We start from the raw sequence: 23069 nt of genomic DNA, 5'->3' as shown, positions 1-23069 counted from the left end.
GAATTCAGAATATCTGGAAACAACACTGAAAGAAAAGGGGGAGAGCACAGATGGACAGGGAGAAAGCATGGGAGAAAATGAAGTGCTAGAAGGCTGAGGTCTTCCAATATATTGTATTTTCAAACACCCTAGTTCTTCATCAAAATTTCCTATAATTCCTAAAAATGACTGGTCTGAAACTATTTTCTGGGAAAGCAGTGAAGTCCTTAAATGTTCTATGCTAGCTGATGCAGAGGAAGCAAAGGCAATGCATGCAGGTGCAGAGTGAGGGAAGGAGCTCAGAAAGGATGTCCATGCTTTTTAACTCCTTACCCCAAGCTTGGATAGAAATCTTGATTCAAGGCCTTAGACACTCGTGGGCTTCAAGGAACTTCATGGAGATCTTAGGGCAAAAAGGCCTTCAAGTAATACCTGCACTCTATTTATACGTAGTGTGTATAAAGACCTCCATGAAAACACATCAAGCTGCTATCTGAAGTCACCTTTGGGGAGGGTTTGGGAACTGGGGATTCTCTTTCTATACTTACTTCAGTGTTGTTTTACTATTTTACAAAATAATCCTTTAATGTTTTGATTTAAAAGAACTGTCAGACTAGGTGAAATGTGGGCTAAACAAGCAAAGATCACCTGAGATCGCACCACTAAAATGCATTGTTAAGAAATGTAACAGTTTTACTACAACTATTATCAGACTATACCTGTACCTCCAGGTTCAAAAAGATAGGAAACTGTTAAGGACACTTGTGTTTATCCTGGGAGCAAGAGTGTTAATCAGAGGATGGTTAGGTAATCAAGGGTTGCTATGGTTTGGCTCTGTGTCCCCACCCAAATCTCATCTCAAATTGTAATCCCCAGGTGTCAAGGGAGGGGCCTGGTGGGAGGTGATTAGATCATGGGGGGTGGTTTCCCCCACATTGTTCTAGTGATAGTGAAGGCGTTCTCACAAGATATGATAATTTAAAAGTGGCAGTTTTCCCTGCACTTGCACTCTCGCACTCTCTGTCTCTCTCTCCTGCCACCTTGTGAAGAAGGTGCTTGTTCCCCCTTCACCTTCTGCCATGATTGTAAGTTTCCTGAGGCCTCCCGAGCCATGCTGAACCGTGAGTCAATTAAACCTCTTTTGTTTATAAATTACCTAGTCTCAGGTAGTATCTTTATAGCAGTGTGAGAACAGACTAATACAGGGGTAAAAGGCTGCATGTTGCTTTTCGTTTGTTTTGGCAAACATATACAGTCATGTAACAACCACTACAATTATTATATAAAATATTTTTATCACCCCAAGAGTTCCTGGTACACTTTTATAATGAATTCTTTTTCCTCATTACTTGGTTTTTGTCAATCACTGATCTACAGTTTTGTCCTTCCTTCTTAGAATCTCATACAAATAGAATCAAATATTATGTAATTTTTTGGTGTTTAGCTTCCATCATTCATCCATTTTGCAGAATATATGAGTATTTTTGCTGAGTAGTACTCTACTGTAGGACAATAACACATTATTGTTTATTTTCCAGTTTGAGGCTGTTATGAAAAAATCTGCTGTGAATCTTTGAGAACTTTTATGTGGATATTCACCTTTATTTCTTTCTTAATGACTAATGTTATCATCCATCTTTTTCACGAACTTTTTTTCCATCTGTTATCTTCTTTAGTGAACAGACTGCTCAAACATTTTGCCTATTTTTCACGTTGTCTGCCTTCTTATTAATGAAGAGAGTTCTTTACATATTCTGGTAACAAATGCTTTATCAGATATATCTTTTGCAAATATTTTCTCCCTCTTTTTGTAGTATGTTTTTATATCAGTGTCATTTGAAAAAGAGATGATTTTAATACTTAAGATGTCCAAATTATGTAATTTATTTTTCTTTTAAGGTTGTAGCTTTGTATCCTACCTAAAATATTTTTGGCTTATGTCAAAGTAGTGAAGATTTTCTTCTAATGATTTATAGTTTATTCAAATTAATGTTTGTGGCTGTTGTGAGGTAGCTGTCAAGATTCATTCTTCCTATATTGATGTCAAATTCTTCCAGCACCATATGTCGAGGACTAGAATTCCTCCATTGAATTACATTGGTAACTTTCTTGAAAATCAACTAGCCATATTTAAGTAGAACTATTTCTGGATTCTGTCTTATGTTCCATATGCCTCTTTGTTCCAATATCAGATTATTTGGATTTTAAAGCTTTAACATTATCACTTCAATAAGATCATGTAAGTTCTCCAACTTTGTTCTTGTCAGAATTGTTTTGGCTTTTCTAAGTTCTCTGGAATTCCATAACTATAAACATATTTGTCAATTTCTACCCAAAAAGCTTGCTTTTCTAAAAAATGAGTGTACCAAATCTATACATCAATTCAGAAATAATTGACATCTTAAAATTTAGTTTTCTAATTCATGAGCTTTTTATGTATCTCCATTTATGTAGATATTCCTTAATTTCTGTCAATATTTTATAATAAGCAATATTTTACAGTTTTTGGTATACAGGTGCAGGACATATTTTGTTAAATTTATGTTTAAGTGTCTCATGTTTTTATAGTATTGTAAATGTGCTTATAAAATTTTAATTTATAATCGTTCATTAGTACTATAAAAAAACTCATATTTGTACATGAAACTTGTATGCCGCCATCTTGCTAAACCTCGCACGTTAGTTTTAGCAGGATTGTCTCTATAGACCATCATGTTTTCCGTGAATAAAAAACAGCTTTGCTTCTTCCTTTACAATCTGAATATCTTTTATTTATTTTCTTGCCTTAGTGAGTTCCTTGCTTCTAGAAGTACTGATGATATTGGACTGCGCCAGGATTATTTTTTAGGAAATCTCCCTAACGTGATAATTTCTTACTTAAAAATTTTAAATATACCAACATCAGAAAGGAAATAGAAAGAGAAAAAGAAGATAGATTACGTTACAAATCAGCAAATTTCTATGTTAAATGGTACTATTTCTACTCCTATACTTATTCCACATCAATTTCTACCCCATATCTTGGATCAAAGGATTAAAATGATGTGAATGTGTTATATATCTCTGATAAATAATACTGAAGCAACAAAGTATTTTCATCACATATACAAACATACACACCACACACACATATGGTTTTAAATTTCACCTCTAGGTCTCATCAGCTGCCCCTCTAGGGTGACATTTAATCTCCCTCAGCTTCAGCATCCTTATCTATAAAACTGAGTGACTACATGTACCTTAATGGGTTTCTGTGAAAAATTTGCCATACCTTATGGCAATATGTATATGGCATATAGCAGTGTTGAATAAACAGTGGCTATTATATTCTGGTCCTCTTTGTTTTTAAAAATCAATGCAAATGAAAACTACAGCACCTCCATTCATTGATTTTCCTCTTGTGATTTGATTTTTACTAAAGGTAGAGGTGGCCAGGTGCAGTGGTTCATGCCTATAATCCCAGTACTTTGGGAGATGATAAGGAGGATCACTTGAGCTCAGCAGTTCAATACCAACCTGGGTAACACAGAGAGACCCCTCATCTGTACCAAAAAAAATGTAAAAACTAGCTGTGGCACACACCTGTAGTCTGGCAACTGGGGAGGCTGAAGTGGGAGGATTGCTCGAGCATGGGAGTTTGAGGTGGCAGTGAGCTATGATCACACCGCTGCACTCCAGACTGGATGACAGAGCAAGACCCTGTTTCTAAAAAGAAACAAACAAAAAAAGGTAGGGGTGCCACTTTCTACCTATCCTTGTAGGTATGATTAAAAGGAGAATCTGGTACTTTTCCCATTCCTTGCAGATATGTTCCTTGCTATTTAAAATCCACCACTGACATAGTACAGAAAGCTGTTTAATTATTTCATATATGTTTTAAATTTTACTAGCACCTTCAAAATGTCTAAGAGTATCCCACATTATTATTAAAAGATAAAATAAGCATGTGCAAACCAGATTTGTGCTAAGGAACTGATACTAAATTCTAGGTTATTATTTTATTAATGACAAAAAAATCACAATTGGTTTCCCTTACATAGCAACACCCTATAGAGCCCTTAAAATATAATTTCATTTCTAAAAACTAGATTTACACATAAGCATTTGTTCAAGCCGGTCAGCTGTTTTCTACAAAGTGTGTAACCTTACTACAGCCAAAAGAATTTGTAAATACAGTTTATAATATACTTTAAAAACCTATGTTATCATCATGGTTATAACCATTTATATTATTGTGATGGTTCTCCGCTTTCTCTTTCACTTATATTGAATTTTTTTAACTCTGTAAGGCTAATTTATGGAAATCAATTTAAGAATACTGAGAATAGAAGGGGAAACAGGCACTGAACACATGGTTGAATGTGTATCTTCTACAGTGAGAGGTAATGGAAAGAAATGAGAGAAGGATTAAGTAGACAGTTGATTATGCAGTTCCAATATAGAGTCTGATGTATGTTCTTACAAGCCTATGCTGAGTTATTAATAGGTTCAGAACGTGAACATGTAAGACCATGTGACCAAGGACCCCAAAATTGGACACTGTGCACTTGTGAAGACTTCACAGCCAAAGGCAAGAGCAGCCAAGTTATTAGAACACTTACTAAAATACTACAACAGAGCTAACTATAGGCAAATGCTTTGGAGACCTTTTAAACCATATTAATGTGCAGTGTTAGGGTGTCCCCAAGGATGGTTTAGTATGTTACTCCAAAGCATTTCAAATGAAAATAGGGGTTTCCATATTCTTAAACTTAAAACGCACTCTAAATACACATCAGTGGCTTTATTTTTCCTCTTTCATCTTTCCCCCCACTAACCTCCTTTATGATTGATTCTGCCTCCCTCATAGGAAGGTTGTATCAATTCACACAAATTGTGTAATCTCTTGGGGGCTGACAAAAGAAGGAACTACAGAAATTGAAAATGCAAAATAAACAATCATGGACATTAAATTAGTAATGAAATCCATTTCTTTAATTTACTGTTTTATCAGCTAAGATTTGGATCTGACTTTCAAATGATACTTGGCTGTTTTCCTCTGACCATTCGAAAACATCTCTCTTGATAGAATTCTTAGTCATCATTTTATCCCTTAAAGCTCAAACTGAGTGTAAGACATACAGGAATAAAATTTTGATTTAAATCTTCACCTACAGTCAACTTAAATAGAAGAAATTCAAGCATATTATTTAAAAGATTATAAAGATTTCCTGTGTATATCTATATATATTATTATTCTAAAGCAAAAGACTTAAATATAACCATTCAGATAGCATGCCCTTTTACTTCCTGAGCCAAGTTTTTCCAGGGCAACAGTTGCAACTAGAACTTTATAAATGTTCACTTCCAAAAATGATAGTGATTCCACATTTGCTTTCATATCAAATTTCATAACTCCAGGATGTCATTAGTGTCATAACACACCTCTATGTAAGAGCTACTAAAATGAGAAAATTTTTCATTGGAATTAACTAAATACAGCATTTCTATTCTTTACTAAGTTTCTTTATCTCCTTAATAAATTAATACTAATGGATTAACTATCTAAGGGTCTTTATTTCCCTAACATTTACTCAATCATAATTCCTGTGGTCTGGAGACAACTCTTGAAACTTACATTACCAGAGAGGAGATATTGGTTTGGTTTTTAATAAAAAGTACTGTACTGATATCCTTGGTTCTGTTTAACTAAACACATACAATAATTTTATACAAGCTTACATTTAGAGAATAACTCTGAATGCTTGTGAGTGAAATCCACTTCCTGAAAAGATTAGTTTGGGTTTTGTTCATTTGTCTGTATTTGTCTGCTTGATTTGAACCCTGACCCTAACAACTTTGGTCTTTCTCATAGCAGTAGGACTGAAATAAGAGTGGAATCTGGAGTCTGAATCCTGGGTTCATGTCCTAATCCTGCAAAAACACTATCTGTGTGATTTCCTATTTTGTATTCCTTATTTGTATGCCTCCAAATGAGTAGCTTGGATTACTTGTTCTCATAAATCCTTTATGGAATTTAAATCTTGTTAATGGTTTGAAATTGTTCATTTTAAATACTGTAATATGGACTACCAGTAGCTTATTTTGTTCTTTTTAATCAAGACTCCACTATTGTGTTTCAGGCCTACTGCTATGAAAAAGACCAAAGTTGTTAGGGTCAGGGTTCAAATCAAGCAAACAAATAAACAGCGTATTCAAAAACACACCCTAACAATTCCTCTAGTAATAATCATTTTCACAGAGAAAAAAAAAATAATCGGTTTTGCATTGTTTAAGATAAAATCTCTTCCAAAATGGAATTTCAGAAAGCTGAATTTCAGATTAAGCTTAAACCCTCCTATCAAAGTCCAGGAAGTTTCTTTGAAGATACTGACAATCTGATCCTAAAATGTATATAGAAATATAAAGAGGCCAGAATGGCCAAAACAATTTATTTTTATTTTGAGATGGAGTCTCCTCTGTCTCCCAGGCTGAAGTGCAGTGGTAAAATCTTGGCTCACTGCAACCTCTGCCTCCCAGCTTCAAGCAGTTCTCATGCCTGAGCCTCCTGAGTAGCTGGGATTACAGGTGCCCACCACCCTGCTCTGCTAATTTTTGTATTTTTAGTACAGATGGGGTTTCGCCATGTAGGCCAGGCTGGTCTCAAACTCCTGACCCCAAGTGATCTGCCCGCCTTGGCCTCCCAAAGTGCTGGGATTACAGGCACGAACCACTGTGCCTGGCAGGCCACAACAATTTTGAAAAGAGAAAATCAAAATTAAAGGACTTAAATTTCCCAAAATCAAAAAATATTATAAGCTACATAAATCAATACAGTATGGTATTGACACGAGGATAAATATAGATCAAAACAACAGCATAAGTAGTTCAAAAATAAACTCGCACATTTGTGGTCAATTTACTTTTAACAAAAATGCCGTGGCATTTCATGAGGAAAGTATGGTATTTTCAACAAATGGTGCTGAGATACCACTGGAGAAGTACATGCAAAGAGAAAAATTTACAGTCTCTTACACCATACACAAAAGCTAATGAATCATAGGATTGAATGTAAAACTTTAAATTATGGAAATTATGGAAGAAAACATAGGAGGAAGTCCTTGTGACTTTGGGTTAGACACTGAGTTCTTAGATACAACATCAAAAACATGTTCCATTAAAAAAAAAAAGATAAACTAGATTTTTATCAAAAGTCTCAAAAATTGGCCTTAAAAGATACCATTAAGAAACTGAACAGATAGCGAGAGACTGGAAGAAAACATCAGCAAATCACTTGTCTGATAAAATATTTATATCCAGAGTATATAAAGAACTCTTAAAACTAAATAGTAGAAAAAAACTAATTAACAAGTTGGCAAAAGTTTTGAGTAGACATTTCACCAAAGATGACAAATATTACAATGGCTATGAACTGGCGCATGAACCTATGCTCAATATAATTAGTCACTAGGAAAACAGAATTAAAACCACATGAGATACCACTGCACATCCACAAATGTAATCCAAAAGAGACAACAGAGGCACAAAGTAGATTAATGGTTGCCTGGGGCTGGAGATAAGAACAGAGTGACTCCAGATGGGTATAAAGGACCCTTTGAGTTGATAGAAATGTTCCCAAACTAAGTTGTGGTGATGGTTGCACAATTCTGTAAATGTCCTAAAAACCATTGAATTGTACACTTAAATTGGGAGATTTTTGTGGTATGTAAACAAGTATTGTTGAGGATGTTGAGAAACTGGAATCCTCATACATTACTGGGGGGAATATAAAATGATATAGTAATTTGAAAAAAAGTTTGGCAGTATCTTAAAATACTAAACAAATTTACTGTATGACCTAGTAATTGCAGTCCTAGGTATCTACCTAACAGGAGTGAAAATACCCATCTACACAAAGACATGTACACAAATATCTATAGTAGCATTATTCATAATAGCCAAAAAATGGAAACAATCCAAACACCCACCAACTGATGAATGAATAAGCAAAATGTGGTATTTCAGGACAGTGGAAATAATCCATGAAGAAAAAAAGAATGAACTACTGATACGTGCTACCACATGGATGAACCTCAAAAACATCATGCTAAGTGAATGAGGACAGACACAAACGACCAAATTTTATATGATTACATTTATATGAAAGGCAAATCTATAGAGACACAGAGTAGATGAATGGTTGCCTGGGACTGCAGATAGGAACACAGTGACTACAGATGGGGATGAGGGACCCTTCTAGCTGACGGAACTGTTCTAAAACTAAGTTGTGATGGTTGCACAATTCTGTAAATGAACTAAAAAAACACTGAATTTTATGCTTAAACTGGGTGAATTTTAGGGTATGTAAATTATACCTCAAAAAAGATGTTGGAAAAAAGGGCATTGGCAATATCCTTTTTAATTTGTTACATTTTAAATACTGATTTACCCTGAAAAAATCAGCCTGACATATCCATGAACGTATCTTACTAATGAGAGATAATTAGGGTGCACTTGGAAAAATTTCTACATAGGAACTTTCATTTTAAAATATCAATTCAATATATTTTAAAATATTACTAAATAGAACCGCCTATTTTGAACTAACAAAATTTTAAGTGGCGATCTACAGAGAAATTATCCATGTTAGCAAACAAAATGGGGCACTAAATAATTAAATTTATGAACAGGCAGCTATTTTCACAATGAGTTACTCAACCTTTAAATGTGTCAATTATATTTATATACAAATATTATTTCCATGATGAATTACTCAAACTTTCTATCTTGTAATAAAATTTTAAAGTTCTATTTACTTCATCTGTAAGAATATAACCAGAGTCAGACAACACAAACACCCTAGATATGTTAAGTATATACAATTTCCTCTGTCAGTAACTTAATCGCCTATCTATAAATTGGGCAGACTAACATATTTGTTGGTAACATAATAATCTTATAATGGAAATGTACCTATCACATTTTAGTTGCTAATACATAACATTCAAATCCCAATCATAATGGAGAAAGACCAAATGCATTAATCTGATTAGCTGATATAATCACCTGCCTGTCCACTGCTCTTGGCAGGTTAATTTTTTTTTTAACTGTTAATTTTAATGAGTTTTACGGGACATTTGACATCCAAATACCTGGAATGTGAATGAGTAGAAAAGACCTGCTTTTTTATTTTTATTTTTATTTTTTTTTTGTCATTTGAGAGTTTACCATTCAATTGTTATGCATTTTCAAGGTCCTTTTAACCTGAACATACTGCACTGCTATTCCAGGATAGATAACCTCTCACAAAGAGTTTACAATTTTCTCTTCACCACTGATTTTCTAACATCCCACTAGAATGTGCCTCGGTCTTCCTTTATCCGCATCTGAACTTGGTAGTATGGTTGGTCCCTTTCAGTCTGAAGGTATATTTCTTCTTGTATTTCTGATAAATTTTATTATAACAAATATAATAATATAATGTATAGATAATATATAAATATAAAATTGTATTTAGGAAATATAATAACATAAATATATAACTATAATAATATTGTGAAACAGCTGGAGTAATTCTCCTGCTACAATTTTACTGATAAAATTGCTGATGACTGAAACTACTTACTTCTATTTAATATTTCCAGATTCTAGAATAGGAAGCAGATTTCAACTGTTGCTTTCTTTTTATTTGAAGAGTGGGAAAACACTCATGCTGGCATTAATGTTCCATTGTGTTATCTTCCAACTAGTTCACATGTATAACGTGTTGATTAATAATTTTAAATCCATAGAATCCTTTCTAGCTCACTAGCATCTGAGTCGGTTTCTGGGAGGATATTATTAAGTAAGGACAGGACGTATCTAATTTTACCATTACTGGAACTTTCCAAAAAGAGTATATACGGATTAAAATTCATGCAAGATCCTTAGGGTATGAAGTTTAGTGGATGCAAATCCAGTAGGAAAGAATCTTGAGCTCTGCTGTTTTCAGAGCCACTGGAGTGGCTGCCCTCAAATTTTAGCTTGCATAATGAGATACCATCTCACACCAGCCAGAATGGCTATTATTAAAAAGTCAAAAAATAGATCCTAGCAAGGTTGCAGAGAAAAACGAATGCTTATACACTGTTGATGGCAGTTTAAGTTAGTTCAACCATTGTGGAAGATAGTGTAGTGATTCCTCAAATACCTGAAAACAGAAATACCCCATTCAACCCACCAAGCCCATTACTGGGTATATACCCAAAGCAATACAAATTTTTCTATTATAAAGACACACACGTGTGTGAGTTCGTTGCAGCACTATACATAATAGCAAATGCATGGAATCAACCTAACTTTCCATCAATGGTAGACTGAATAAAGAAAATGTGGTACATACACACTATAGAACACTGTGCAGCCCTAAAAGAGAATGATATCATGTCCTTTGCAGCAACCTGGATGGGGCTGGAGGCCATGATCCTTAGCAAAGTAACACAGGAACAGAAAATCAAAAACCACATGTTCTCACTTTTAAGTGGGAGCTAAATGATGAGAACACATGGACACACAGAGAGGAACTACAGACTCTGGGGCCTACTAGAGGGTGGAGGGTGGGAGGAGGGAAAGGATAAGGAAAAATAACTAATGGGTACTAGGTTTAATATCTGGGTGATGAAATAATTTGTAAAACAAATCCCCATCACACAAGTTCACCTACTTAACAAACCTGCACATGTACCCCTGAACTTGAAAGTTTAAAAAAAAAGTACCTTGTATTCTTTTTGTTTATTTATTTATTCATTTATTTAGAGACAGAGTCTTGCCTGCCTGCCTGCTTTCCTTCCTTCTTTCCTTCCTTCCTTCCTTCTTTTTCTTTCTTTCCTTCCTTTCTTTTCCTCCCTACCTCCTTCCCTCCCTATCCCTCTCTTTCTCGGTCTTTCTTTCATTCTTTTGAGACAGGGTCTCACTCTGTCACCCAGGCTGTAGTGCAGTAGTGCAATCACAGCTCACTGCAGCCTCTAACTCCTGGCTTCAGGTGATCCTCCCACCTTAGCCTCCTGAGTAGCTGGGGCTGCAGGTATGTGCCACCACCCCAGGCTTATTTTTATCTTAGATTCTTTTTAAATTCATATTTTAGGTTTGTCATTCAATCTGGAAGCCTTATTTTTAATAGAGACTACCTCTACCAACTACCTCTACCTCACCAAACCACCCCCCACCACCCCCGCCCCCATACATCCCACCGCCTGATTTTGATCCTGATATCTACACACCACACTTGAAGAAACAGGACATCAAGGAGCATGGTCAAATGGCTGATGATGTAGCCTCACTGCAGAAGTGGTCTTATTTTAAGTAAAGCCAGGCTGAGGCTAGTAGACTACAAAAAGAGTTGAGGGCAAAATATCCTTATGTTTATCCTTTGAATGTGCTCAAGGAAAAAAAAAATTTAGATTTCATTTATTTTAAATGGAAAACAACAGAAAAGCAGAAGCATTTGGTAATGCCCAAACTGGCCTGGGCTCACCAGCACCATTCCCTGAGCATCTGAGTTAGAGTCTAAAGAGTTAATAATTTATTGCAGATATAGGCACATTAATTATGAGATGAAGTCAAGTTTCTCTCTCTGGAAAAGGCAGGCACTAAACTATCTAATCCCTAAGGTACTTCCCAACACCACCATGTAATAATTCTATAAAAATATCTGGGTAGCACTGGAATGGCTAAGCTCCCATTTTCTCACTTCTCTCAGTCTAGGGCTTGGCATCAGAATAATGATGAGATGGATGTGCTCACTATAGCTGCACCCTAAATGCACTCTGCATCAAATTATGGTTCTCACTTTGCTAAGAGAATCTTAAAACTTCCTTTCAGGAAAACTCCAAATCATAATTCAAGGGGGACTACTGGTTCTCCCACTGCTCCAAAACATATCCCACCTACCGGGAACCTGCAACTCCTCTGATTCTTCTTCATTTTGCAAATACAAAGACATAAAACCCTCTGGGTTAAAAATGTAATTGCAAATAAGTGGAAACATTCAATTGTGCATGAACTCAATAAACATGTGCTCTGTTTTAGTGTTGCATAAACATATTTTCAGGCTCTTATAAAGAATTTTGTTATTTAAAAGAATACTATATTTATGATTCAGTTAACAAACTTCAAATAAATGCATACAATTATTTATTCATTATTAAATAAAGAAAATTTCTTCTCACAAAATTGGCCCGTGTCTCAAATCTCTGAGAATGAAGACATAGGTTAGTATATGATTAAATAGTTTATTTTTTATGTACGATGTAGCTTATTCGATCAGCATCACAATTCTGTTTATTCACTATGTAGCTTCCTTTAATGAAGACTGATGTATCTACATATTGCTCCTCTCATAATCCAGAAACTTCTCTCACATGTAACTATATTATCCATGCCACTCTAATACTAAACTGGAAATCCACGGAATGCCATAAAGGTAGGTACACTTAAAAACCAGTTATTTTATTAATAAGGAGAGATTGAGTACTTACTAAATCAAATAACTGTGATGAACTCTAAAAGGATAAAAAGTTGAGACAAAGAAAATGGTTCCTTCAAAACTGTAAACACCTTGAAGCAAAGAACTGTTTCTTTTATCTTTTCATTCTCCTGGCCTTCAGCATAATATATAGATACAGCTAGTCCATTACTGCTGAATATCTAGAGAGTTCTAAGTTCTGCAATGAATAGGTTTATACATAAACCTTTTGCACATATATAGATATTTCTCTAAAATTGACAACTATAAGCAGAATTGCTAAAAAGAAGGGTAAGCATATTTAATGTTCTAATAGATACTACACAAAAGTATATATTGACTCTACAAATTTACTCTCCTACAAGGTGTAAGATTAAATGTTCCCCAGTTATGTCCACTAGATAGTCTCAATCTGCATAATTTGTGCCAATCTTATAAACCAAAAAAGATGTTTGAGAAAATTTGCTTTTTCTAGCTTACCAACAAATCTTTTGAAAATTGAGGTTTATTTTATATGTTTATGTCCTTTTCAGCATAAATACTAAAAAGTTAGTTGTTTATCTCTGGATGGTAAAATTACAGATTATTTATTTTATATATTTTCTAAATGTCCTATACTTAGAATGTATTATTTTGTAATTAACATTTGTCTTTTTAAAATACTAATATATAAAGAACTTTGGAATTAGAAATAAAAATATATAATAGAAAAATAAGTAAAAGATGGCCTGGTGTGGTGACTCACACCTGTAATCCCAGCACTTTAGGAATCTGAGGTGGGCAGATCACCTGAGGTCAGGAGTTTGAGACCAGCCTGGCCAACATGGCAAAACCCCATCTCTACTAAAAATACAAAAATTAGCTGGGTGTGGTGGCAGGCACCTGTAATTCCAGCTACTTCGGAGGCTGAGGCAGGAGAATGGCTGGAACCCAGGAGACAGAGGTTGCAGTGAGCCAAGATTGCCCCACTGCACTCTGGCCTGGGCGACAGAGCAAGAATCCATCATTAAAAAAATAATAATAATAAGTAAAAGATATGAATGGAAAGTCTACAGGAAAGGAAATGAGAATAAAAAATATAAAGACACTCAACCTCACCATAACAACAAAAAATGTAAATTAAAACTGTATTATGATAACATCAATCTTTGGCCAGGCGCAGTGGCTCACGCCTGTAATCCCAGCCACTTTGGGAGGCCAAGGTGGGCGGATCATGAGGTCAAGAGATCGAGAAAATCCTGGGCAACACGGTGAAACCCCGTCTCTACTAAAAATACAAAAAAAATTAGCTGGGCGTGGTGGTGCGCGCCTGTAGTCCCAGCTACTTAGGAGGCTGAGGCAGGAGAATTGCTTGAACCCAGGAGGCGGAGGCTGCAGTGAGCCGACATCGCGCCACTGCACTCCAGCCTGGCAAAAAAGTGAGACTCCGTCTCAATAATAATAATAATAATAACATCTTTTACCTATTAGATTTCACAAAGGTCAAAAATTTTAATAATAACGTCCATACTGGTAACAGGACATGGGAAAGAGAAACTCTCCTACTCTCCTGGTCTGAGACTGTAAAGTAGCACCATCTCTATGGGGTACAATTAAGCAATCTCTCTCCGAATTACCAATATACATGCCCTTTAACACAGATATACATTAGAGGCAAAACAGCTTTTCTACAGAATCCTATATATTTAGCCTTGTTCTTAATAGGAAAATATTGTATTCAATCAAATATCCAGGAACACCAAACTCATTAGGTAGATTACAAAAGATCCTTGCAATCAGATATAAGAGGACGTAAAAAAAGGGGAATCTCTTTACACGCTCAAATGTGATAATACCACGTGTGTGTGTGTGTAAACAGTATGGGTTTTTAAAAAGCCGTAAGTGTATACATGTATATATATTTGTCTATGCATAAACTACCTCCAGATCAGACACTATAAGCAGATAACCCTGGTTACCTCTAGGATGGAAAACTAAGTACTAACTGGGGAATAGGTATTTGAGGAAGATTTTTCATTGCATACCTTTTTGGAGATTCTGTGTGGTAACATCTGAGTCCTTATAATTTTGAAAATGATTTTACTTTGGCCTCAGATTTGAATGGTATTTTGTGTGACCATATAATCCAGGATTTCAAATGACTCTTCCTCAGAATTCTGAAGTTACCTGATCCTCTGGCACCCAGTATTACTGATTCAATCCTCTAAAGTCAATCTGACATACATCCCACTGTAGATCATCTCTCCTCTATTAAATGCATACGATTTTCTCTTTCTCTTTGATTTTCTAATATTCTGTGAATGTATATCTAGATTTGGGTCCCTCTTATGCCATGCTGAGTTTTGTGGTTGGTCCTTCAATCTGAAGGTTTGTGTCTTATTTCTGATAAATTTGTTTCTGACGCTGAAAAAGGGGTCTCTTAACCTCTATCTGACTAACCTTGGTTATATCAACCAATTCAATTACAACCACTGGTCTCTTAACCTCTCCCTAACTAATCTTGGTTATATCAACAAAATCAACTAGAATCACTGACTTAATACGCCACACACCATCTGGAAAATATGTCACTGAGGCATACAGCATGCTGAATGCTCATAGCTAGCAGACACTTCCTTTGTCTTACAGCATACAACCATTTCCACCAGTCACTGTGTAGAAAATTGCTTTTGGTGTATGCTGAGCAAGGATCATCCAGAACACCACTTATCTCATCTACCCTCTACCCTCAAAGAAGTAATATCTGGCCTCACATCCAAAGTGTAACTGATAGGTAGCGTATAACGGCATGTATTTTTACAATTCAGTCTTTATACTGATTTTTTAAATGCATTCCTATTAGAGAAATATTTGATCTAGACCTATTAATCAATGGCTTACAACTATTTTATTATTATTATTTTATATTCATTTGGCCCTTGTATTATGTTCTGGGATAATTTCTGGGTTTGATCTTCCATATCACAAATTTACCTATCAACTCATCTATTGAGTTTTTATTCTAACAAAAATATAATTTCAGTTCCATTGTATCTAACCTTTTTTTTATGGATAGCAGTTTGTTCCTATTTTTTTAATTTATTTTTTCCATGAATATATACCTGCTCTTATTCTTCTGGGCATTAGATTTCCGTTATTCTATTTATTAATTTTTTGCTTCTTGTATTAATTAACAAGAGTTTGAGACTCTTTTTATATTATTTTCTTCAAAATGTAATATTCCTGGGTGTCAGCTCATCTTTTCTTGGTTTCCCTGCTCACCTATCTGTTGTAACTAGTTCAGTTTACTCAGCTCTCCTTGAGTTAGAGACAGATGGGACCTTTGACTCAGTGCAAGAAGCCAACAACTCATCTTTCGAGAGTAGAGACTATTTCCTGGGTGTCACCCACAGGCCTGGGTAAGCTCTGCCTCTGTTCTCTGTTCCTGTGTTAGCGACGCATATGTGGCTTCCGGTGCTTGGCAGAATGGGATAACAGAAAAAAGAAATCCTGCTCTTGTTCTAGGTACCTTTCTGCTCACTGCATTGCCTTTCCCTGCATGTACAGCGGCACTTCTGGCATGGCTCCTGCAAGTCACAGATGTTTTCTAATGACTATATGTTTCCCTTAATCCAAGCCAAACTGTTTCAATCTTTCAGGAGATATTTGAAATATCTGATGTCCTGATGACATTCTCTTCTAATACTGCTTTATATTTATTTAGAATATCTTTTCTATCATTCCTAAGATTTTGCTTGAATGAAGAAAGTAGACATATGAGGTCAGTCTGTAATCTTAATTTTTTCATGTGGATGTTGACTGATTCCACTGGTTCTCCTCGTTATGTGTTTATTTCTCTTTACCCATTCCTGCCCTGACAGCAGCTTTCACACTGCTAGCTGATATACTGCCTTGTCTAAATGGGAGTCACAAAAATATTTAATTGTTTAAAACTTTCCACAGAATACAATACTTTAATGCAAATAAGATAAAAAATAATTGAATTTACAAAAGGCTCCAGATTCTGTATCAAAACCTAATCAAAAAGACTACTGTATAAAACTCTTAATTTAAGTAGGAAAAGGTGGCATTAGTTTTAGTATCCACACTTCATCATCTGGAAAAAATAATCTAAGTAGTCTGCCATGTCAATAGTCCATTAAAAAAAAATAGGCCAGGTATATACTAATATAGCTTATTTTGGCCCAGCGCTTATAAGCATGTTTTTAGGAAAAAAAAAAAAAAACATTGTGTTAACTTTGAGCAAAGATAATTGTCGCACAGTTTCATGCGATTTAATTTATTGCTTTTGTGTGTTTTAATTTTTAAAGATGATTTTAAAGTATCATAAAGTACTTCATGTGTTGTATTTTATTATTCAGTGATTTTTATTGAGTGCCAACAAAAAAGTAAAGTGTTGGAAATGAAAAGAGATGAACAAGACAGTGTCATCAGAGCACTCATGGTATACCTGTATTTTCACGTATCTCAACCTATTGTATTTCCCTGTTTTCATTGGTAACTGGCAAGTTAGGTTGAGGGCCCTGTGAAATATATCGAGACTGTTTCATCTTCTTTTTGTATTCTCTATATCTGGAAAAGGCCTTAGTCATAAGAGTTGTTCAATAAATGTTTAATTGATTAGTGGTAGTATATTTGCATGCTTATAAGATCTAATATATGACTCAAATAAGACTGTTATTCAATAATACACTAATCAGGACAAACAAAAATAATAACACTTCACAGATCAATTGCTAGATATATAAGTATAATTTCTACATTTTATATAGAGAGAGATCCAGATATGAGATCCAGAAAGATTAAAAACTTTGAAGAGGTAGGCTTTGCCCCTGTATCCAAAATCTCCATTCTGGCACTTATCCTTTGATAACACAAGTTAGAGTAGTACCTGGAGAGTGAATTGGTCAATCTTATAAATGTTCACTTTACTGGATAGCTGATGTTCTATTTCCTTTGGTACAGACTTTTGGATCCTTTTAAATATTTAATAATCCAAAAGATATTGAAAAGTTCAGGTACCGGTAGGCAAAGCTTTCTATCAAGAGAGGGTAAGGGAAGGTACAGTTAGTGAACTACCCTCTTCTCTGCAACTGACAATAAGAAAGCTTTCCCTGAGAAGAAAATAATTGTTGCAAACTCATGGCCGTTGCATTTATAAATGATTCACCATCTCTATATAAAGGCATCATAATTCCTCACATTAGAATTACAGGATCACAGAATTCTTGAGATATAAAGGAAGAGGTAAGAAGTTCTATGACTATTCAGTTAGAAAAAGCCCGTATTCTTGCAGACAAGGCTTTTGAAGTTTGATCTCTAGACATTTTAAGATCATTTCTCTCTATTGCATCTTCTGGCCTAGTCATAGGAGACATTCTTTATCATTCCCTTGACAGGTCCTGCATTTTCATGCCTGCACTCAGTCTCCTCCCTCTACCTACAACACTCCAGCTTTTTTTTCTGCCTGGTGAAATCCTCTCCATGTTTTAAAATCCAGTTCAACTTATTCTGCTTTGGGAAGCATTCCCCACCTCTCCCAAGGGATTTTTACCTTAGCATAACATTTGATTCATCATATTGGTCTGTCACTGTCTTGTGACTACTTGTGTCATTTCCACTTACACATGATATCTTTCTCTTAATTTGTGAGCCCCTAAAAGGCAGAACATTCTATCCCCTAAACAAGGGACCTATAATACATTAAATATCCAATAGAATTTTAATCCCATCATTCAATTTTTTAAATTAAATCATCTAATTCTCTAATTTTACTTATGGAAACTGAAGCCTAAAGAGATAAGGAGCTTGTCAATCATCAGGGAACAAACCTCTTCCAGAGTACAGATAACAGCTCACTCTTTCCTTATCCACCAGCTCATAAGGGAACAGGGCTGGCATGTTAGAGTCTAGAGTAACAAACCCACCCTTCTTGGCTATTTGCTTAACTTTTTTACTGAAAATCTAACTCCTAACACTGTATTGCTGGCAATGGCAGTTTTCCTCAATAACAAAGACTTCCCAGTTTAGAACATATACATATGTAGCTAATAGGAAAAGTGAGTAAAAGTCCAACATGATAAACAGGGATGTATGTCAAACTCCTATTCAGTCTATGAAAAACCTACTTATAATTCTTTTTTTATATATACTTTAAGTTCTAGGGTACACGTGCACAACGTGCAGGTTTGTTACATATGAAAAACCTACTTATAATTCTAACTTTCCTTCCTTAAGTATGGAGAGAAGGAATAGGTCATTTGGAAAATCTGACCAAAAGTGCACATTTCAACACAGTGAAATTCTTTATCCCCCATTGCTACTACCACACCAGGAACTTTCTATATGTGATTATTTAATCCCCAGCCAAAAGCTAGTGGACAATGAAATCTCCACAAAATGTTTTCCCCAGTGAAATGTTCAAACATCAGTTCCACATAAAACCTTTTAATAAAAGCTTCTCATGTAATTTTTCCATGCCAATTTTTTTCAATTATGCCTAAAAATTCCCGTATTTGAATATTCATCATTATGAGCACTGTCCAACAGTTTACATCATTTGACTATGGGATCTTGGGTCAGGGGAGGTGGTAGTTTTGGGTGGCTTCGATTGTGCTGATATTTTCTGCTGTCCACTGCTGTTGGATTTTCTCCAAATGAGCAGTTTGCTTCCATGCAAGTTCTTGTGGATTTCTCAGTGGCTCACTATGAACAGCAAAATGAAGCCACAAATCACAAGTGCATTTTTGATATTTTATGAGTTTTGTCTTAAACCAATTAATAGTAAAGCCTATGGTGGTGGCAACAACCATAAAGGACATGGTGGTGTTGCACAACAACGTGAATGTACTTAATGCCACGTACCTGTACATCTAAAAACAGTTAAAATAGTAAATTTTATGTTATGCATATTTGACCCCCCCCCCCCACACACACACACAAAGGTCAACTTATAGAAGCTTGTCCCAACCCCTGAATCATGACAGAGGGAGAAAAATCAAATGATGTTCTACATTGACAGAGCAAATGGCTTTTACTTTCCATCCCAACAGGCCTTTTAACAAGGCTCTCCACCTTGCTCCTTTCCTCCAAAGAGTGGAAAGAAGAAAAGGAACTACTGTCAAATGAAATGTAAATCACAGAACCATAACCCTTTGAACACAGACTGAATTCTAATGTCACCCATTACTCAACCTCCAGTCTCTCAGTTGAGTCCCTCCCAACTCCTATCTTTCACAAGAACAGTGAACAGGTGTGTCCAGTATGACTCTGGATGTGTTTAAATTCTAGACAACTGTCAGAGTAATCCCCTATAGAACTGTTCTTTCAACTTTGAAGTAGGTTATGAAAAAGCTCTAAGATAACAGATGAGGAACTGAGAGTGCGGCGCAAACACGAAGGAGATTCATCAGTGAGCCGACTGGTTGTCTTTCGAGTTCCTAAAAGACATCACGTGGAGCGCTTAGTTTAGAAAACTCTGGAGAACAGAAAGAAGTTGAGCCATTGGGAAGAAGTTACGAAAAGGCAGAGTTTCACGCAGTTTTGAAAGACACATAACCATCTGGAAGGAGAAGGCCATTTATCCATCCAATTAAACTTCCGATTTACACAACTGCCCTGGAGATGTTCCATGGGAGGCAAACGATGTAGACACCTGGGGGTGCAGTCTAGGGCGAAGCTCAAAAGGAGCACACTGAAAGGGGAGAAGGTGCATGCAAATCATCCTGATCTATGGGCAAGGAGAGGAGCAGCAGGGGAAAATGGAGAGCTAGGGAAAGAAGGCGCTTACCAGGCCACCTCCACAGGTGCTGAAAGAAGCCAGCGAGCCAGGGTGCCGCAGCACAGCTCCGGTGTAGAAGCAGCCTGCGTCTGGTGGCGCGGGAGGTTGCGGGGCGGATGCTGCCCCCGTGGGGCCGGGGCCGGGGCCGGGATTTGGCCGCTGTTCCACTGCGAAGCGCGGCGCCAGGAAGCGGCCGTCTCTCCGGAGCAGCAGGTACAGGTCCCGAGAGAAGGCCGGGATCCGCAGCAACACTTCGTCGCCATCCGGCTCGGCATGCTGGGCCGGGGGCGGGGACGGGGGCGGCTGCGGGGGAGGCGGCGGCTGCCACGAGGCCGGGGCGCCCGGGGACAAGGCGGCAGCCCCGCTGGATCCCCGCGGCAGCTCCTGCGACTCGAGCTCCTCGTCCTCCTCACCCTCCGACGGCGGCGGGGGCCGGAGCCGGGACTCTGATCGGCCCTCCACGGGCTCCTCCAAAGGCACCGGAGCCACAGAGCGCACCTCGCGTGAGCTGCCGGCAGCCTGCGCCCGGGCGCTTCCGCCGCCCCCAACGCCGCGCACCCGGCCCGGGTCCGCGCTGCCCCCGCTGCCGCCAGCCGTGTCCACCGGCTCCCGGCGCCAGAGCGCAGGAAACACGACTTCCCACTCCTCGCGGTCGGGGGCGAACTGCAGCTCTGCGGGCGGGGCAGACAGAAGTGCGGGGCTTAAAGTGCCGCGATTCCAGTAGCACAAACATTTCCAAGCTCACAGTCCATAGATACAGGGCGCTCGCGTTGAATGCAATGGAGACCACCCGTCTAGACCCTGAAACTCTTTGCAACCCCAGAAGCCTTGCGATCAGATTACAGACCCCAGCATTTTCAGAGTAAAAGTACGATTATATTAGGGGCGGGGGAGGGGGAATCAAAGTTTGGTGACCGCACTTCATTGTTGAAAAGAAAACCGATGCAAAGACTCCAGCACGAGTAAACGATTTCTGAAGTGTATGCTAGAGCAGAGCGTTGCTATCAACTTAGGTACGTTCTAATTTTCCTCCAGGTGCTGTAAACGTACCTTTGCAAATATTATTGCTCTAATTAGAAGGAAACTATTCCACATACGGTTAAAACGAGGCCGGCAGAAGTGTGCTTCATTTCCGAACTTGACCCCTTAACCTGCACCTCAAGCTCTTTTTTATTGCTACCCACTGAGCCCTGCTCTCCACGCACCGGTTGCACCAGCCCTGCCGACCCGTACGTTCGCGGTCTCCGCTGGGATGGCTGGAAAGGAAGCGAGAAAGTCACGGAAGAACTTACCTGAAACGATCCCATTCGACAGGAACCCCAGCTGGTAAAGGAGGCAGCAGCAGCAGATATGAGTCAGGCGCATCTCGCGGTTCTTCCCCATACTGCGCTCCCGCGGCCGCGGCTTCTCGCCCGGCGCACGCCTCCAGCGCGATCCACTCCGGGGCGCAGCGGCCTCCCCGGAGCGCTAGGAGGCCGGGCGGCGAATTTGCCCAGGCCCTTTGTCTGCCGGGGGAGGGGGTGTTGAGGTGGGGGGGTAGGCTGTGTGACTCCGGGAGGCCGCTGAAGCCCTGGCGGGGGTGGGGTGGGGTCGGGTTGGGGGAGGAGCGGGGGAGGCAGCCCCGCGGCCCCGCAGCGCTCGAGCTCCCTGGCGAATTAGGTGATGAGTCTATTTTCTGTGTTCTGGACGCTGCAGGAGTTTCCGAGGCCGAGCAGGCTAGTGCTGGAGCCCCACAAGACAGACCCACAGCCAGCCGAGAGCCAGGAGTGCTGCCTCTGGACAGGCAGAGGACTGCCCGGCGCGGGCACGAGAGCTGTGGTGTCCGAGCCGAGGCTCGCCGCCTGCACCCGCGCGGAACGGGCGGAGGCTGGTGTCACAGTCTCAGCAACTTGGTGTGCCAAGCTCCGCACACTCCTCACGCTCCTTAGGACGCACCGCTGAAGGCTCTCACCCGCAGCGGCGCGGGAGAGAATGAGTAGGGAGATGGGAAGACACGACTGGAGAGGTGGGTTGTAGAGCAGAAAAGAATCAAGCACATCTGACCAGAAAAAGGGACCAAGGGGTGCCCGCGAAGCGTGACTTTGCGGGACAAAGGTCCCAGAACACCGTGCACGTGCTCAAACGCCGGTTGGGATGGGGTGGGGACCCAAAATCCCTCACCTGACTATTGATTGGCCACTCGGGAAGGCCTGATTTGCATCCATCCCCTGCCCCCGTGTGCAGGTAGAGGTGCCTCCCCCTTCCCATCCCACTCCTCAATCCAGCGCCTCTTTTTGTCAAATTCGCACATCACACAAGGCAAAAATTAGTGCAGACTTGACCACAAAACTGAGGCCTCATTTATCAAAGGCCTTTGATTTGTCTTCCCATCTTTGTCGGAATTTTCTAAGCCCGGAGATAATGTAATTCGTCATGAAATATGCTTTAAAGTTTCCCAGGACAGTAGGCACCCTTAGGTTTCAGAGCCTCTTTTCCTTCCTTATCTTTCTAGCTCCCCATTCATCAGTACTATCAGTTTCTCTCCTTCCCCTACCCCACCCCATTACACACACACACACACACACACACACGAGTCCTAAAAGGAGTAAGAGTAAGGGAATCAACATTAAACATTATATTCTAAAGATCTCAGACCAGGTGAGATTATTTTGCCTTCTGTACTTTTTACTTGTACATAAAAAAATATGTTTTTGCTGTTTCTGTCCTCTTTGGGGGCAATTCAACCCCATATATTTTTTTTCCTTTGTTGCAATTATCTTCATGGTACCTACTCCCCTTTCCACAACTCTCCCTCAGCCACATCAAAGCGTTCACATCCTATTTAAGGAC

The 23069-nt window shown here is 38.5% G+C and overlaps 1 protein-coding gene across 2 annotated transcripts in view; it reads right to left on the bottom strand.

The window, feature by feature from the left end:
* Positions 1–22425, bottom strand: part of ADAMTS19 (ADAM metallopeptidase with thrombospondin type 1 motif 19) — a 278745-nt gene extending 256320 nt beyond the window's left edge. The window contains exons 1-2 of one of the 2 annotated variants that reach the window (XM_063706747.1): positions 21533–22425; positions 20250–20911 (exon numbers count right to left, since the gene is read on the bottom strand). In XM_063706747.1, the coding sequence (XP_063562817.1) occupies positions 20250–20911; positions 21533–21623 (753 nt within the window). In that variant the 5' untranslated portion in view covers positions 21624–22425. The remainder of the gene's footprint in view (positions 1–20249; positions 20912–21532) is intronic. The other variant, XM_031010623.3, reaches the window with a different exon arrangement.
* Positions 22426–23069: the final 644 nt, after the last annotated feature.

Source organism: Gorilla gorilla, chromosome 4 (assembly GCF_029281585.2).
Source record: "Gorilla gorilla gorilla isolate KB3781 chromosome 4, NHGRI_mGorGor1-v2.1_pri, whole genome shotgun sequence".
NCBI lineage: Eukaryota > Metazoa > Chordata > Mammalia > Primates > Hominidae > Gorilla > Gorilla gorilla.
The sequence above is the reverse complement of the archived record's forward strand: the minus strand, read 5'-3'. Positions and strand labels throughout refer to the sequence as shown.